We start from the raw sequence: 18,345 nt of genomic DNA on the forward strand, positions 1-18,345 counted from the left end.
AATAACGATATAAGAATACCATGAGATTCTATTTCTAACGTCAACTCAAACTTAGTTTATTAGTCAAATTCTATGAATCAAATCCTAATAAACCCAATCCTAATAAACCCAATCCTAATAAACCCTAATAGTTGATTGCCAACTAACAAGAACACAAATGACATTCTATTTGTTTTTTTAAGGCAAATAATGCAACATTTCTTCATGTAATAATAACATGGAACTTATAACAATTTGTTAATAAGATGTAAATCCTTGTATGATATCATGAAACTTGTTACTAAGATATGAATTGTTTATAATGATATCATGGTAACTCAATTAAATTGAATATTAATAACATTTTCTACGAGACTGACTAGACTTATCATGGTGACATTTTTTAAAATAATTAACAATTGAATTCCAAAATTTTGTAGTACTTGCAGCTTGTAAGTTTTTTCAATGCTAGTTTGTAAATTACTAAGAAGTGTCTCTGAAAAGTAACTCACTCATAGTCTTGAGTTAATGAATAAGTGTCAAAATAAAGTGTGAACATTCAATTTCGTTGGAATAATTTTATAAAAAATTAAAAAAATATTTTTTTTAATTAATTAAATAATGATGGAATCGGATTATTAATTTTTGAAAAATTATAAAATTATAAAAAAGAGTTTTTAATTAAAATAATAGTAATAATAAAAGATAAAATTAGAAAATTAGAAAATTGAAAAAAATTATTTTTTATAAATATTTAAACTAGAAAAAATTATGGTTAATCTCTTTTTAACAGAATTTATTTTTCAAAATGCTTAAATGCATAGACTTTTTTTTTTAAATCCGATCAATTTATAAACATCATATATCAATACATTTTTTTTAAATAACTGTGATATTTTAAAAATTAATATATATATATATATATATATTAATAAATTGTGTCAAAACAATTGAAAATGGTTAAAGTATTTTCTTGCAAACTATTTACAAGCTACCACCTCTCTTCTAAAACTTCTAGGCTTTTGTTTTATTATGCATAAAAAAAAATGTTAAACACATTATCTAATAGATTTTGAAGAGGTTTAATTTATTGAAAGAAATATCTTAAAATATTAACTTCTTATTAGTTTTAAATACATAAAAAAAATTAAGTATAAAAAAAAATAGTTGCAAAACGAAATGAGTGATTTTCTCTAACATAAGCAAAACTAATTAATCAAATTTCAACCTCTCCGCCACTTCACTCACTAGTCGCCGCTCCACGCTCACAATGCAAGCCCTTCACCGTTTCGCATTCGCCACGCGCCGCGTCGCCGCGTCGCTGAGTCACGACAGCCTTCTTCCCCCAGCATCTTCTAGAATCTTCTCTTTCTCCACCAATTCGCGCGACGGAGGAGGAGGCGCCTTCGACGCCGAATGGGACACCACCTCGTCGTGGTCGACTGGGCTCGCCGGCGACCACTTCAACGGCGAACCCTCGCATTCCCCGTCGGCCGCTCTTGCGGAGCTGCAGGACACGGAGGACAGAATGCGCGAACTGGAGGGGGAGAATCGCCGAGGGAAGGCGTTCGTGGACAGCTGGGGGAGACGCTTGTCGGAGACGAGCGTGCTGATGAAGCAGGTTACGGAGCCCGGCGCGCGAGGCTCGTATCTCAAGGACTCCGAGAAGGCGGAGATGTACCGGTTGCACAAGCAGAACCCCGAGGTGTACACTGTGGAGAAGCTCGCTAAGGATTACAGGATCATGCGGCAGAGGGTTCACGCCATTCTGTGGCTCAAGGAGATCGAGGAAGAGGAGGAGAAGAAACTCGGTCGCCCTCTCGATGATTCCATCGAGCTCTTGCTCGATTCTTTCCCCGAGTCGGTGTTTCGATTTCTTAGGGTTTAGGGGTTTAAGATTTGTGTGGTGTTAGGAATTGTGAATTGTGAATTCTTTTTTTTTTTTTTTTTTGTGGTTGCAGGTTTTTTAATTCACATGATAGGGAGTTTCATGTTGCGTCTCTTCCGTATAAGCCCGACTTCAAGGTTATGCCGGAGGGGTGGGATGGCATTACCAAAGATATGGATGAAGTGCATTACGAGATCTCCAAGAAGGAGGATGATATGCTGTATCGAGAATTTGTCGAGAAGATGAACTTCAACAAAAAGAAAGTAAGTTCTTTTGGCCTTTGATCTATATTACAATGTTTTTGGGTCAATGATATGAATTGGAGTGTCGAGGGTGTACATTGTTTGGTGGGTATGTCGTTTTCTTTCTGTTGGCATTTTTGTGGATTAATAGAAGTGTTTCATATCCTCGTCCTAGAAATTAAATGCTATATGGGCATGGTTTGGAGGAGCAGATCCCAAATAAACACCAAGAGTTTTTCTCCTGTCCTGTATTTTAAATCAAAACTAAGTTGTGCCATTGTTGTTAATGGAGTAATGAAAATTTTGGTTGTTTTCTGAACAAAGAAAAAAGGGTTTTTGCTTGCACTTAGGCCACTAGCTACCAGTGTATCACATTGCTTGTCTATGTCCATTTTATGCTCTGTAAGGTTCACTTTTTCTGTCTGAGGGGCAGCCTTTTTCCCTTTTTCTTTGAATATTATTGAAATAGACTTGATCCTAGATCTTTGATTGAAAAGTAACTAGATGGTGATTCACAAGTAGATGGTATTCCCTTTGCTCTGTGTCAATGCCACAATTAGGGTCTTCTTTTAATTTATCTTCCTCCCATTGCCCTATGAAAGTCCATCAAGTAGGGTTAAGGTTGTCAAAAGCAAGATTATGGATGGGACTTTGAAGGGCTCACAAGATCATAAATCGTGGAATTATAACCCAGATCGCACATTCTACTTCTACATAAACATGATATGTATACCAAGCAAACAACAAATAAATAAAAACATGTTTCGGTATTACACTTTAAAAATATGTAATCAAACATCATAAACCATGAGAAAGAAAGCATGTCAACCAAGTCATAACTACCAAATGCCAAATTATGAAATACCAACTACCAAGTCCAAGACAAAAAACACATAGAAGCCTAAAGCCTAAACAGTAAATGTCTAGTAAAAATCTTTCAAATTAAAACCTGAAACTCAAGGATCTCCATTACTTCCATCTCCTTCGCCAAGCACATCAATAAGAACATCCTCCACTTGTAGAGGTGGCACGGCAAGAACATCATCCTCTTGCTCTCCAATTTGGGCTTGACCTTCAACCAAGTGTTCATCATCTTCTTTTGAATTTGGAACATCATCTAGACCTTCATTTTCATTGTCTCCTTCAACATAATCCACTCATCATAGAGTGGAATATCATCAAATTCAAACTCAAGTGATCTTCTAAGTTCTACCTTCCTTTTCAGCTAATTTTGAATTAACCATGACATAAAAACATCATTTACTGTTTACTAAGAAGTTCAGTATAGTTCTCCTCCTTTTGTTGGTCCACCCATCAGTCATTATGGTGTAACCTGTTCTCTTCCATGCATTCTTGTGAACTCCCAAAGCTCTGTGTCCTAAGCTCCTTCCCTCAAATTCTTTACTCTGATATTGTGGTATGAAGGGTGCTCAAATCCTGGGCCATGTTTTGAAACTAAATCAAGTATTTCCCAAAATTCTTTGCTCCTTGCCACATTAATTGTATACCATTTAATACAAAACCTTGCAACATCTTTACAAGCAGTTTCTCTTTGATCCTTAAGTAATTGTGGCATGTGAGCTTATTCCCCTCTTCTTGAAAATATTTCTAGTGCTGTCCACATCCTCCTCTTCAGTCATTTTTTTCTTTTCAGTATGTGAATCATCATCCTCAACATTATAGCTTCTCTTCTTCATTAATCTTTGTTCAAGACTCAACTATTTCAAAACATCTTTTTTTTACTTCATCAGTCACACTTTTGCAAGCACCTATATTCTTTTGAGCTACCGCCAACTGGTGCTTCAAGCAATTAACCCCTCCGGTTAAGACCTCAACATCAACACATATGCAATGCCTCCAAGCCACATGTGTATTACTGCCAGGAGCACTTTTTTGGCAGTTTTAGAGTGGGTAAATGTTGCCATCACTAACAGAAGTAGTAGTAGAAGGAGAATCAGAAGCCATATCAATGGTGCAACAAAGTAGAATTGAAGAGGGAACTGAATCACTGAAAGGACCTTAGGAACACATGTTTCAAGCGAATGAGTGAAAACAGAAGGTTCTGTCAAAATAAATTAGTGAAAACATGCATGCCTTTTGCATAGAAGAAGAATGCCCGAGAGAAGAGAAGACAAGTACTTGAGGAGGCTGAGGGAGGTTTGAACTGTTTTTGTAGAAGAATAATGTGTGGGCCTTTTGCATAGTAGAGAAGAAATGTCATTGAGGTTTCAAGGAGTCGAGGGGGAGCAATCAAAGAAAATATGGGAACTGTTTCATGTGTGTGGGTACAGAGATGAATGATCACAAAATATGAATTTTTTAATTCTTTTAGTGTTTTTACCCATTGGGCTTGGGTTTTAATCCAAAGCCCATTTTTAATATGGCAAAAACAGAACCATTTCCGTGCTTGCTCAACTCGCACTATCTTACAGTTTTTGCAAGCTAGTACTTCGATCTCACTGATTCTGCTATTTCACCGCCTGTGATCTAACAGTTCTATACTGCAAAATTGTGGAATCATGTGATTCCATGGGTAATCTTGAGATTCTGTTTACATTGAGTAGGGTTGCAAGGGTAGGTGCAATCTATTTGACATTAAGGCCTTCGATCATAAAACCAAAATCAAACTCCCCTGCCAATTTCCTGCAGAATATTATGCAATTAAGTTACCTCTTCAATTTAGTCTTTTTGTATTTGCTTGTTATCTTGATAGTTAATATACACTTTAGCACTGTTACTGGAAACCATTTCTCACTTATCTCTTTTAGTTTTTTATTGCCATTTATGATCTGATAGTTGATGAAATGGTCACATCTCTTTTGGTTGTGTATAGATGGCTGGAGAGGTTAAATGCCACAAGTATAGTCGACGACGTCCTTCAGATGGATGGACTTTTACAATAGAGAAATTGGGATCCAGGGGAAAACGTGGAGGTGGTGGAGGCTGGAAATTTGCTAGCATGGCAGATGGATCAAGCCGACCACTTAATGAGATGGAGAAAATGTATGTGAGGCGAGAGACTCCACGCCCCCGACGCAGGATCCTTCCTTGATTACCTTACCAGTTTCTGAATTTTTTGTTAGCTCTTCAAATTACATTCTGTAACCAATGCATTCAATCCTTTGGTTTCTTTTCTCTTGTTTTTCTTTGGAAAAGCTCAGCATATGGTGATGCTTATAATTCATTCTCCTTTAATCGCTTCTCATGTTCACCGTTTTGTGGAGAATGAAGCTCCTTTAATTCTTCTCACTGTCAAACATGCCTCCCAAAATTACATTTTCCTCAATTATCTCATTTTTATTAATTTTAAAATATTGTAAAAAGCAATCCAAATTGGATGACAACAGGATATGTATGAATTTGGTTATATACATTAGTGTTCATGAATTAAAAATTTATATCTATTCTCGTTTTATATTAAAAAAATATGAAACTTGTGTCATTTGTCAAGTATTTTGGATTTGTTTAAATATTTGTTAAATATTTTTTTATGAAAATAAAAAGAGAAGTAAAGAAAACATAATATTATAAACAATTCAATGTCACAAGAACATATTTTTTTCAATGCTAAGTAATAATAAAAAGTTATAATTGTATAAATTTAAGGATAGAGAATCAAATTAATTAAAAATAATTTAATGATTTAAAATAAAAATAAATATAAAAGGAGGAATGTGGACATACTTATCTTTATCGTCTTTGTATTTAATCTAAAAAGTTGCGTATTATTGTATTTAATCTAAAAAGTTGAGTATTCTCTATATCTAACTAATTTAGACTATATTCATGTATACAAATTTATTTATTGTTTATAAACTCATTACCTTCATTATTATCAAAAGGGATGAAATCCCTATAGTAAGTTGTTAATTGTATATTTTTAAGTTCACTCTCATGAACAAGTTCTTAAGATTTTTATATAGCACAAAATTCATAGTGTTTTAGAATGACAACATATTTTGCTTTGGTAACATTATTATTACATTAAACTAAAGTTGAGAGATTAAATATAATATTTAATAGGAGAGACTATAACAATCATATACATAAGTTGAGAGAACAAGACTCGTACGAAAATTGCTGAAGGATTAAAGTAGTCAACAAAATGCAAGACACAAAAAATAGATTTTGTAAAAATATAAAAAAATTAAAACAAAAATTGATCCACAATTATATATGGTTGGAACGTCATAATACGATGATTACATAATCATTTGACAATGAGTTTTAGCGGCTGAGACCACAAATATTATTAATAAATAAAAGTTTAAGTACCAATATTCATTAAATATTTTTTTAGAGATTAAAAACTAAAATTGAGGGGGGAAAAAAAACTGTGTTAAAATTTCATGTGTGCTCAATTACATAATTAAATTGCTTGTACAAATAAAGACCTTTGTTTCTTATGAGGACCCCTTATTCTTTCTTTCTTTTTGGGTAGAAATTTTGTGATAAAATTTAAAATTCTTATATTTTATTGAAAAATAAAAGAAAAAGACCTCTCAGGTTTCCATCTTCAATTTCTTCATTGTTTTGTTTTGAATCAACATTTTTCCCATTGGTTTGGTTGAACACTTGAACTGAGGACGACACCATCTTAGGACCTCCGAACAACACCGCCACAAGCCACGCCCAATGGGCGGCGAAGCTCAAGTTACAGTCTTTGCCGACACAAACTTAGGCACTCGCATTGCCTTCAATGCCCCTTCTGACATTACAGCCGCATCTCTCAAAAGTAAGTCCACAACACTTCAAACCAAAAAAGACTCTTTTTTTCCTCAACCCTTCAGCTTCTTGGTTTAAATGTTTTACCCATTTGAAGATTTTGCTATTGGGCTGTGTTTTTCACTTGCAAGATGCAATCTTTGCTGCCATCTATCGCTTTGTTTGAAGAAAGTTGTGTATTTCTTCTGCATGTTTTATGATGACAATGCTGCTGGTCTTTTGCAAGGGTTTAGATTTTTTTTATATCGTTACCTTTCATTTATTGTTAGGGTAACTATTGCGGAGTTTGTTGAAATGAAACTTGTCTCAATCTCCATTTGTACTCAAAATCCGTTTATTCTCTCTACCATCATGGCCTACCGCTAGATTCCAATTAAGTTTGAGAATAAAAGATGAAACTTAGTGGCAGAAGCTCAGCATATTGAATTGAATTTGATATGAACTTCAATGTTTAGATCTCAGTTTGGAGGGTCAAGATGAATGTATTACTATCATTCTCTTTTTGCTCAGCTGAAGTTTGAGAAAGCTAAAAGCATTTGACCCCTATAGAGAGAACTGTATAACTGTTTTGAATATTCCAAATTAGTTGACGTCTAAATGCAGACTTCCTTGATATTTTGCTTGTCCTGACTTTGTTTTAATCAGACAAGACAGAGTTCTTGAGTTTTGTGTTTTTTCTTATGAGATGGTCTTCCCTTTCTTCATAAAGGTGGGGGATTCACGGGGCATGTTCAAAATCTAGTTTTCTTTGAGCTTGAGTCTTCCATGAAATGGTTTGTTTCCAATGCTGGTTAGTCCTTTTTTGGATAAATTAATGTTCTGGAGTACTGTCGATTCTTGACCATGGTCATTATTCTTAAAAAAAAAGGCATTGATGAAATTGTAGTTCAACTTGGTGTATGTTAGGTTATGACATGAAAGATAATCGATGCAATGATTCTTCTGCAGGAGACTTTGAGAAAGCACACCTCAGTTGTTTACCAGATATTGGAGAGATTCAAGTTAATGGATTAATGGTACTTTACTTTCTGTTTCAGTATCTATGTATCCTTTTATGAATTTTGTAACATTAAGCTTATGCTCAATAAGTTACTTCATATTCTTCCAGGTGAAGCGAAAATCATTCTTCTACTACCTGCCTGATGCCTTTCCTATAAAGTTTGCTTTCCCTGCGATGCGAGGAACATGGTTTCTTCATGTGGAAGTTAAGCATTTAAAATGCTTGTGTACTCCTCGTTCACCCTGTGATGAAGATGTTCTATCAAAACATAAGGACTTAATGATCTGTAAAGGTGATAAGGCAAAATGTAACAGTGAGGAAAAGGAAGAGCATGAAATCACTAATCTTGTTTCAAAGAAGCAGGAGGGAAATGAAATTTCTCATGAAAATCATGCTCAAAATGAAGCCACTGGAATGTCAGAAAGACATCCCTGCATATTTGGAGACAAACCTACTAGTATGGCTAAGACTTCCTATGTAATGCCAGAGAATAAATTTGAAAATCTGGTTGAGTTGCATGCTAACTCAATACAAGGCAGTCACAGTAAGATGTCAACACAATTGATATCAATCACAGGTATAATCAATAAATATTTTTCAAGTTTCAATGGCACTGACAATTTTAGCAGCTCTGCAAACTCAGATCTTACCTCTAGAGCTGTTCATAGTGAGATTGAAGTTCAATCAAACACCAGAGAACGTGGCTGCTTGAAGATACAGAGAGATTCCTTGCCACAATTCACTCCCAAAACATCTCCACGTGTCTTGCATACTCCATTGGTTTCCAAAAAATCAGGAAGCAAAAATAGAAAATTGAAAGCTGGTCAAAGTTCTTTTTCAGGGAGCCAAAGTAGAAAATTGAGAATAGGGGCACGTCTGCTTTCAGCTTCACAGGATCTTGGGGTTTCTATCACCAAGCATGATCCTAAACTTCCTTTCCGAATACTTAAAGATAGAAAACTACTGCAGGGAAAATCTCAGATGAAGGGTTCAATATTTTCTATCTCTGGCAGTGATGATGATTGAGTCTTAGACTGTAAAAGATGTGTAGATGTAAAGAATGGTTTTGAATATCATACTTCTGATTTAGTAGTATCATGGGTGAAACTATAGGCAAAATGTTGTAACTGAAACTTCTTGATCACAAAAAGAGCAAACAGATGTGTATACTAGCAGTTTTGATACTATTGAGATTGCTGTGGAATAGTTCAGGCAAACGAAGGAATGAATGAATGGGAAAAGTCATGTACACAAATTACGAAGTTTCTTTTAGGGAATTCTTGCTCAATAACAATGCTTTGTTATATAGTTGAACTTAGAATTCTCAGTGACAATGTTCTATTTATACAGCATAATTGCTATAACTAATTTCTATAAATTACGTTTAAACTAATAAAGGCACATAAACTTCTGAGCTTAAAACATTATGTAACAAAACTTTTCTAATGAGAGAAAAGGTCTGATACAAGATAGACGGCTTGATACCATCAGACAAATGCATTTGAACTATTAAACGATGTTAAACTATTAGATGGTCTGAAGCATAGGATAATGTTGGAACCTTAACAAGATTTGACTGAATCAAGTATCACGTATATTTTTCTACATAGATGTTATTAGCACAAACTCTATTGGTTTTCAAATGTTTGTTTAAACATGCATGCTGCAGCCATATGACTATTTTCCAAAGTCTCATTGCAAATCATGTAAAGGAGAGGGTTGTGTGGTTTCAGTTTTTGTTAGATTATGTGGATTGTTTAGTTAATCGTTGACAAGAGTAGTATAAATCTGTATCATTAATGCAAGATCAGCTTGTTTGTTCTGTAAATTTTGGTGTTAAGTTGACAAAAATCACTTCAATCAAGGATTTAACTTTCCTACTTTATTCGATTTCTTTCATATAATATTTCTTTTCCTTTTGTCCTTTTTTTTTTCTCTCTTTCACTGTACACTTTATAAAGTTTAGTTCCTTCAAACCTCAAATGCTTCAAGCAATCCCTACCTTCCACACTCTTTTTTAGTAATTTTGCTTCTGTTCAGTCATTTTCCTTTACTAAATTTTGTTTCTTGTTTTCATTCTGTCATGTTCCTTTATATACATTGTTTCTTTTATACACATTGTTTTCAATCTGTCATTTTGGGTCATTTTCAATTTACTTTGTAGTTTTTTTTCCTTAATATTTTTATAATTTACTTTCAAATATTTAAAATAAACTATTTTATATTTTTTATAAAATAAACTATAAAATAGTTTATTTTATAAAAAATATATATGTTTTATAGTTATTGTCCTTAAATTATTTCTTTAGACTTTTTTTTTTCAATTTTTTTGGCTAGGAATAATTTACATATTTATATATTTCCCCCAAAATTTTGACATTAAATATGGTTAATAAGATAAAAAAAAACTTTGGGTTACTCACCATCTATTGATTCTTTGGGAAACTTATGTAGTAAAAAAAGCTTGACTAATAATGAATAATCGTGAAGAAGAACTAGATTAATCATATTTTCTCTTTCAACCATTTTTTTCATCTACAAAATTCTCACTTGAAATCATAATTAAAATTTGTTTATGTTTATATTGGAGTGTGTGACATATTAGAATCTCTCTTTTTGGTAGTTAGTTTGAGTACAAATTCCCATTTCCCATTATTTTGGTTTAAACTTGAAAATATTGATAACATGATGAGTGTAGTTGAATTGTGTGGCTGACTTTGGCAAATTGAGTGTGAAAAAAGTTAGTGGCTGAGTGAGTGAAGAAGAAGAGGAAGAAGAACAAGAACAAGAACAAGAAGACCCAGTTGATTGATTGATTCATTCCATTGGACTGTGATGAGGAAACTCAGATGGGTAATGGATGGAGGAGGGTTTTGGGATTTGGACATTTCCACTCCTCAAACCCTTGATGGAGTGGCCTGTGCCGTCCCCGGAGACCCTCTTCCCTTGGGTCTCTCACGAGGCACAAGACTTTCCAGAGCAAGACAACTCCAATTCATGCACCTTTTCATGAATGCCCCTCTCGTTCCCTCCTACGCCAAAACACGTGGCCTCTCCCTCCACCGTCTTATCTCCCTACCCTTTTCTGATAATTGGTATGCTAACTCAATTCTCCACCAAAGATTCAATCTTTTTCTGCATTTCGCCCCTTTTCGTTTCTGGGCGTGTTGGATATTTTTATCTGTTTAATGTACTCCACTTGTCTTGCATTTTAGATTAGATGGTATTGCTGTTATAAATATGATCAATTAAGTCGGTGACTGTTTTCATTAGTTTAACAATTAGTTACGTTAATTATTGCTTGTGTGGAGTGTAGATTGTATGGTTTTTAGTCGTGTGAAAAAGACATTGGAGGAAGGGATCTCTTAGTATATAATATCTCTGAAGATTTGGTCTGTATTTGCTCTTACCTTGTGGGACATGGCTTTGTTCTTGTTGTTGTAAGTGAGCTCTGTGTGTGTGTCAATTCTGGTGGCTGATATTCAGTTTGGGAGTTTTGCAGGGTTTTATTTTTACTGGGTCAGTTCAATTTGCAGAGGTTTGTTTCCTCTGTTAAGAGCAGTGAGGAGAAGCCAAAGGGGGTTTCCTCTTGGTTGAAAACCTTTGGGAGACATTTGCAGCAGAAGTCCTTGTATGCCTTGGGCTTCTCTTCAGAGTTCCAGTTGGGGGAAGATGATACATTGCTTTTTGGCTTAGATGCTTATGATGATACCGAAAAGCCTCGTGGGAAAGTTGTCTTTCACCATAAGGTAAGCATTTGAGTGTATCCTCTTGTGCATCCCAAAGATGAATTTTGTAATTCTCAGTTGATCATAACATTGATTCGGTTTACATCAACGATCTACTTTCTTTTGTTGTATAGTAACTTCCTGACATGAAATTGAACTAGATTTTGGTCTTTTTACTCATACAAAATTTTATTGGTGTGTGGTTGTAGTTTCCCGATCATGATCTAAGAGTGGAGGCAGTTTCTCCTGGTCTTTTTGTTGATAATACCGGTAATTACTGGGATGTTCCATTTTCAACTGCAGTTGATCTTGCTTCTGTGACTACCTGTGACTCTTCCACCGCATATCATTTGTCGGCACACTACACTTCAGGGTCACCCAAGCAGTTTGAAAATGTTCATAACCATATTGATAGAGTACCACCTACTCTACTTCCTGGCTTGGCCTTCAAAAGTGCCTTTTCTTGCAGGAAGAAAGTTGATATTTGGAGAAGTGAAGCCCCAAAGTTGAAATTGGAGCAACTGTATGACGTGTTTCTTTCAAATTCTCACGTTTCTGCCTCAGGCATTATTGGTAAATTTTCTTCCTGTTTGTAACGTTTTTTGCTGACACATTCTAGAGTCCAGATAGAAAGGATGCTTAGCAGTGATCTTTAGATAACCACACATTTTCTTAGCGAAGAAGTGAGGAAACTGTTTGACATTTTCTTAACATTTCACATGCATGTTATTGTTATCACTAAATGGAACGGATTTTAGAGCCTCTGCTATGTATGTATTACTTAAGATAGTGGATGCAAAGAAGTTAACTAGTGTAGTGTCACAACTTATCAAATACATTTGTTCTGATCACATCACAAAGATCTATGATATGGAGCATTTCCATGTTACTTGAAGCTGTGGATGCTTTTAGAGTATGCTTATTATTTCCTTGAATTGTTTAATGGGAAGGTGCTGCTGCAACCGCTGCTTTTGGGGATAATTCGGCAAGAGCACGAATAGAAGATGGTAGTCCAGGATATTTTCTCCAGGTTTCCGGAGTAAAGTCTTCCTTTCTAGCAGATATGTTTGCATCTGTTTCATTCACTGCTCAATATGGAAACTTCCAGAGACCTGCTCTAGATCTTACCCGATTTCAGGCCCGGCTGGATTTCCCTTCTGGTTTCAAATTTCTTTCAGCTGCAACTGGTCTAACTCAAGATCTTCTCAATTCTCAAAAGCCCAGCTTGGAAGCTGTTCAGGCGATTTTACCCAATGCTACACTATCACTTCAGCAGCAGGTACCTCCCAATCAATTATTTCACAAATTTGCAAGATTTCAATGTTTTAAAACTTCTTAAGATTAGTAAGCTTTATCTCGAAAGGACATTTTGGCACTGTTGGAATAAACTTTTCTATAAACTCTTTTAAGAGAAGAAAGTAAAAAGGTGAAATGGATTGAACTTCTGGCCTAAGGTAAACTCAACTATTTACCTCATGTTTTGAAGATGTTAAATAAGAAAACTTTTATAAAAGTTTAATTTTCTTAAGTTATAGGAAAAGTTCAACTTTAAGTCATTTTGGCTTCTTATTTTCTCCTCCCATAAATGCTTATGAAAAACTCTATCCAAACAGGGTTCTTCTTCTTTATATGGTTTCCCATTGTTTGTCCATAAGTAAATGTATGTTAAAAAAAATCAAATTTTCAATATCTTGCCTTGTCTCTGACGGTCTAACCTCATTGATTCTATCCATGCTTTTTCTGATCTCATGTTTCTAATAATGCGGTGCAAATTGTTCAAGCATTTGGTCCTCAATGCTGCTGGAATGTTAACTAAAACACTTTATATCTTGCAGATTGTTGGTCCTGTCAGTTTTAGAGTTGATTCTGGAATTACAGTTGATCTGAAGAACCCTGATTTGCCTATTCGTGCACAGGAACCTGTATTTGCTTTGGAATATGCATTGCAAGTACTTGGTTCAGCAAAAGCAGTTGCATGGTATTGCCCCAAACGCCAAGAGTTTATGGCAGAACTTCGTTTCTTTGAAACATAAACAATAGCCCAATAGGCACTATAGAAATATCTTTTCCTTAAATTGCAAAAGCTAACCTCTATTGGAATTGTAAGAAGAGAACTATCAACTTTCATTGAATTCCGGGATTTTCAATGTAAACATTTTGTACAACAAATTCTTTGCAAAACTTACGTGAAACTCTTCTCTTCCCGATTTTACCGGGCATCAAATTCAGCTAAGGTTGATCTCAGCATGCATAATCATTGAAAGTTTTCAATTTCATTTATAACGTGCAATCAAGATGAAACTGGTTATACCGAAAACCAAATTAACCAAACAACTGTCTTTAACTACTTTGTGACACGCCTTAGCTTTCAACAACCAAACAACAGAAGTCTCCAGATTGACATGAGAAGGAAGCATTGGTTGTCGTAATTTGTGTGTTGGCAGAGGGCACATTAATCAGACACATGGTGTGCATCACATCCAAATGGTCAAACCAATAACATTTGGTTACCTGTTATTGGCAAACTGTTCGTGATTATCGGCGAGACAGAGACACATTTTGGATGTCATTACTACAATATTATTACATAGCTAGAAAAACATGGCGTGAATCACCCAACTATTAACTAATCAAAGTTTGGATGATTATATTAAACATATGCAAATTATATTTTATTTTCTCGGGAATATAATAAAAAACATTTTCATAAATAGGAAAAAAATACAAAATTTACATGAACTTAAGGAATTAATCTGTATTAAAACATGATGATTATAATAATTTATTTACTAAGAAAGAAAAATTGAAACTGCATTTGGGTGATGCAAAAGGAGACATGATTGAATGGCACCTTAGGCTAGTATAAGTTGCTTTCTTTCCATCACAAGTCTTCCATTTCAAGATTTGTAACAGAACAAACTTTGTGACTGCAACATCTTCCTCGTACCCATTGGATTTTACTAACATCATTCAATTTCCAAACACAGAGAGTTATGACGTCAAGTACCCAAGCCTACGGTGAACCATGGTACTGGGACAACCGCTACACCAACGAACCTGGTCCCTTCGATTGGTACCAAAAGTACCTCACTTTGGCTCCCATCATCAACCTCTATGTCCCTCCTACCCACCGCATCCTCGTCGTTGGTTGTGGCAACTCAGGCACGTTTTCTTCTCATACCCCTCTTTTCCTTTTCTCTTTTTTTCCTCTTTTATTCAGATCTCTTTCATGGGTACATGCCTCTTTCTTTGGATTCAATCAAAAAATAGATTTTTATGTTTTGAAAAAAATATTTTTTTGCGGTGTTTGCAGCCTTCAGCGAAGGCATGGTGGTTGATGGCGGTTACACAGATGTTGTCAACGTTGATATATCCTCAGTGGTTATTGAAGCTATGAAAAGCAAATACCAGGACTGTCCCCAATTGAAATGTATCCTTTCTGCTTTTTTGATTTATCTGTGTCAATTTTACATGTTATGGAATCGTTGAAGAGTTTAATGGTGCACCTGTCTATGGATAATTTTTTACATTATCTATCAATTTTAAGTTAGTTATTGAAAATGTCAATAAATTCGTTATAAAGTATTGAACTTTATAGATTTTAGCAAAGATGGTAATAATGTGGAGTGTGATGTATCCTTAATGATTGACCAGATATGAAAATGGATGTGAGAGATATGAGTGATTTTGAATCAGAGTCTTTTGGTGCTGCTATTGACAAAGGTGTGCTTACTGTTTAATTTTAGTTTTTTTTATCTGTTTTTATTATAAGAGGTTCATATTGGACAATGAATTGTGCTGATACTGTTTGGTTTTGCTTTTCAGGGACTCTTGACTCTATCTTGGTGGGTGTAGTGATGGTTCATTGAAATGCTAGTATGTTTGACAAGTCTTATAGTTTGGTCTTTGCATGTTTTTGTTTGTAGTGTGGAAATAAGTCAAGAGAAAACGCTACAAAAATGCTTGAGGAGATTTGGAGGTATAATAAAACCATGAACAAAAGTCTATAATTGTTTTACAGGTTCTGTTTTATTTTGGATTTTTTTTATTCTTGATCTGTTCACCATTATTGAAGCAGTTGATGACACACTATAGGGTCCTCAAGGATAAAGGAGTTTATGTTCTGGTAATTGCACCTCTTTATTTAAGCATCAATCTGCATTCAGATTTACTCTCCAATGGATAGCATGTGTCTTTGCATTTCACTTGAGCAGGCTTGAATGGTTGTAAAATCTGTAGGTGACATATGGAGCTCCACTATATCGCCTACATTTGCTTCGAGAATCATGCTCATGGACAATAAAACTCCATGTCATAGGTTGGCTTCAATCTTAATCTCATTGTCATTTTGTATTCCAAGTTACACACTTTCTGTCTTATATCTCTCAGATACGTGTCTACTACAGGCTTCTAGTTTTGCCTTTTCTGTCATTTAATTTTGTAATTCAGAAGTCTTGAATAACACAAACTTTAGAATAGACGTTGGCTCTGTTTGGACAAACTTCTAAATAAGCACTTATAGGAGAGGAAAAAAGAGAGAATAAAATGAATTAAACTTATGCTGTAAGTTAAAATTAGTTAAGTGTCAACTGATATATAAACACTATCATTTAGCTTTCTTGTTTTGAACTTCTACATAAATTAATTTTATGATATTTGAAACTTTTAGTTCACTTTTTATCTTTTTATTTTCTTCTCATACAAGTGTTTAATGAGAAATTTGATTTAAATAGACCATAAGCTTCTTATCAATAATGCTTGTAAACTAAAATATCCTGGGATTAGAAGTTTACTGAATCTTGGTGTCTTGCTGGTTAAAAGCATGAGGGATTATCAATTGGCTTTAGATATGTAGCAAATGCTTTTTTAGTCTTTTCCCCTTACAGTGTCCTTTTAAGTGTTCCTTTCTAAATTGCCAATTTGCTACCCTTGTAAAGTGTATTATGCATTCTTAGTCTTATGCATTAAAAATTGGTATGTAAACTAAGTCCTAGACTATAACCACTGTCATGGTATATGCAGAAAAACTTGCCTCAGAAGAGAAATCTGATCAACCAATTTGGGAGCTGACAAAACCTGTTCCTCTCAATGATGATGGAAGCTCTGTGGAGGAAACCCTAGGAAGGAGTCCTGATGTCCATTTTATATATATTTGCACTAAGGTAATCAATGATTCATGGTGCCTATGTTTATTATATGTCATTGGTCAAATACATGTCACATGTCACTGTTTTGAATAACTAATCTTCATGTTTTGTAATTAAGACTTCTGACTCAAGTTCAGTGCATCCTTTGCCCATTTGGACTAACCATTTTTGTTCTAATGCTTCTGTCAGGAAATTTCTGCTAATTCAAACACAAATGCATGATTGAGCTTATTACAGAAGGAGGCCTGCATTTTCACTATTTACAAATTCATGTTGCCACTTTTTTACTGTAGTTGATCTTTAGAGATTGTAATGCTGTTTCCAAAGAAAAAACTTGTTCTATGCAACAATATTTAATATGATCTCTCAGTGTGATATCAAGACAAAAGTTTCTTTAATTTCAAATTTGATTGATTCTATTTCATGACTCTTTTCTTAACTGAACCAATCTATTATTCTTCTAAATTCTCTTACAGTTAACTGTTGCCATTATTGTATCATATTTTAAGCTTTTCATTATTATGGGCTTTTTCATATGTAGCCACCCAAATCTCAAGCTATTATTAATAAATTTATTAAAATTATAAAATTATATATATTTTAACGGAATACAAATGTAAATATAGATGCACAGAATAACGAATGTTTTTACTAGTTTTTATAATTACTTTTTATGGATAAATTAAGATATTTTTATTTTAATAATAATTATTTTATCTTTTGTTATTGTAAGAAAAAAAGTGGACACATGTGTTTTATCTATAAGAGAATAAAAAGCTTATTAATTAAATAATGAAAAAATAAGAAATATATGAACACATGCATTGAGAGAAAAGAAAAGAAACACGTGTTTAAAGATTTTTTAATTCATTATAGAATCTTTGTATGCATTTTTTCAATAATTTATACAATAATTTATCATGTGGGTTTAATTTTGTATGAAATTCTTAATTTGTTTCTTAGATACACTTCAAATCTCACATTTAAGATTTTCTCATCCTTTTGAAGATAATTTTAGTTGAACTGAAAAAATTATTTTTGAAGATAATTCACAAGTTTTAGCTAATTTGAGCAGTCATTTTTCTAGTCCTCACTTTTTTTCCCATTTGACTTAACTAAAATCTTTTGATTGAGTTGAATAATGAATCCAATAACCCTTATACATCTCTAAATGAAAGAGAAATCCCTAAATAATTGAAATTGAACAAAATGTAAATGAAAATATAAATTTGTACATATTTTGATGATATTCGTGTATAACTACAAAATCTATAGAAATGTAATTATCAATTATAAATTTGTATTTAAAATTCCATTTCAATAAGTTTAGTTCTTCTTTATCTTGGGATTTTACTATTTTGCAGATTGTTTATTATAACATTAAAATAGAAGAAGTAGTATTACAGAGGAACCAAGGCATAAATACAATGATTCGAGTTTTTTTCCACTTTACAGTTACAATTCAATATTTCCTTAACTTTCTCAAAACACACAACCACTTTGTTACTTTTTTAAAATCCTTAATATAATTTTAAAATAATTACCATCACAGTCAAAGTTTGTGTTTTCATTTATTTAATTATTATTATCATTATCACAGCAATAAAAAAAATCTTTATTTGTATATATTAGTAGA

At 33.8% G+C, this 18,345-nt stretch overlaps 4 protein-coding genes across 5 annotated transcripts; all 4 read left to right on the forward strand.

Moving 5' to 3' along the window:
• The first annotated feature begins 1,165 nt into the window (after positions 1-1,165).
• Positions 1,166-5,366, forward strand: GCD1 (ribosomal protein L20). The gene is made up of 3 exons (XM_068626949.2): positions 1,166-1,839; positions 1,941-2,130; positions 4,943-5,366. Exons 1-3 carry the CDS (start codon positions 1,250-1,252, stop codon positions 5,159-5,161), a joined length of 999 nt encoding a protein of 332 aa, XP_068483050.2. The 5' UTR covers positions 1,166-1,249; the 3' UTR covers positions 5,162-5,366.
• Positions 5,367-6,621: 1,255 nt separating this feature from the next.
• LOC137822056 (uncharacterized) lies at positions 6,622-9,161 on the forward strand. Its single transcript, XM_068626950.2, has 3 exons — positions 6,622-6,844; positions 7,783-7,850; positions 7,943-9,161. The coding sequence occupies exons 1-3, from the start codon at positions 6,745-6,747 to the stop codon at positions 8,858-8,860; spliced, it is 1,086 nt and encodes a 361-aa protein (XP_068483051.1). The 5' UTR covers positions 6,622-6,744; the 3' UTR covers positions 8,861-9,161.
• A 1,244-nt stretch (positions 9,162-10,405) lies between these two features.
• PDE320 (pigment defective 320) lies at positions 10,406-13,786 on the forward strand. Its single transcript, XM_068626951.2, has 5 exons — positions 10,406-10,929; positions 11,337-11,583; positions 11,772-12,135; positions 12,513-12,841; positions 13,398-13,786. The coding sequence occupies exons 1-5, from the start codon at positions 10,670-10,672 to the stop codon at positions 13,593-13,595; spliced, it is 1,398 nt and encodes a 465-aa protein (XP_068483052.2). The 5' UTR covers positions 10,406-10,669; the 3' UTR covers positions 13,596-13,786.
• A 568-nt stretch (positions 13,787-14,354) lies between these two features.
• On the forward strand, positions 14,355-17,128 carry LOC137822058 (S-adenosyl-L-methionine-dependent methyltransferases superfamily protein). Of its 2 annotated transcripts, XM_068626953.2 has the most exons (9): positions 14,355-14,724; positions 14,876-14,992; positions 15,217-15,285; positions 15,388-15,407; positions 15,489-15,541; positions 15,658-15,688; positions 15,802-15,880; positions 16,585-16,724; positions 16,899-17,128. In XM_068626953.2, the coding sequence occupies exons 1-9, from the start codon at positions 14,556-14,558 to the stop codon at positions 16,929-16,931; spliced, it is 711 nt and encodes a 236-aa protein (XP_068483054.1). In that variant the 5' UTR covers positions 14,355-14,555; the 3' UTR covers positions 16,932-17,128. The 2 variants fall into 2 exon arrangements, with proteins under 2 accessions (XP_068483054.1, XP_090150866.1); XM_090294740.1 differs by lacking the exons at positions 16,585-16,724; positions 16,899-17,128 and having other exon boundaries at positions 15,641-15,688.
• The last annotated feature ends 1,217 nt before the right edge of the window (positions 17,129-18,345 follow it).

Source organism: Phaseolus vulgaris, chromosome 9 (genome assembly GCF_051622355.1).
Source record: "Phaseolus vulgaris cultivar YP4 chromosome 9, ASM5162235v1, whole genome shotgun sequence".
Taxonomy (NCBI): domain Eukaryota; kingdom Viridiplantae; phylum Streptophyta; class Magnoliopsida; order Fabales; family Fabaceae; genus Phaseolus; species Phaseolus vulgaris.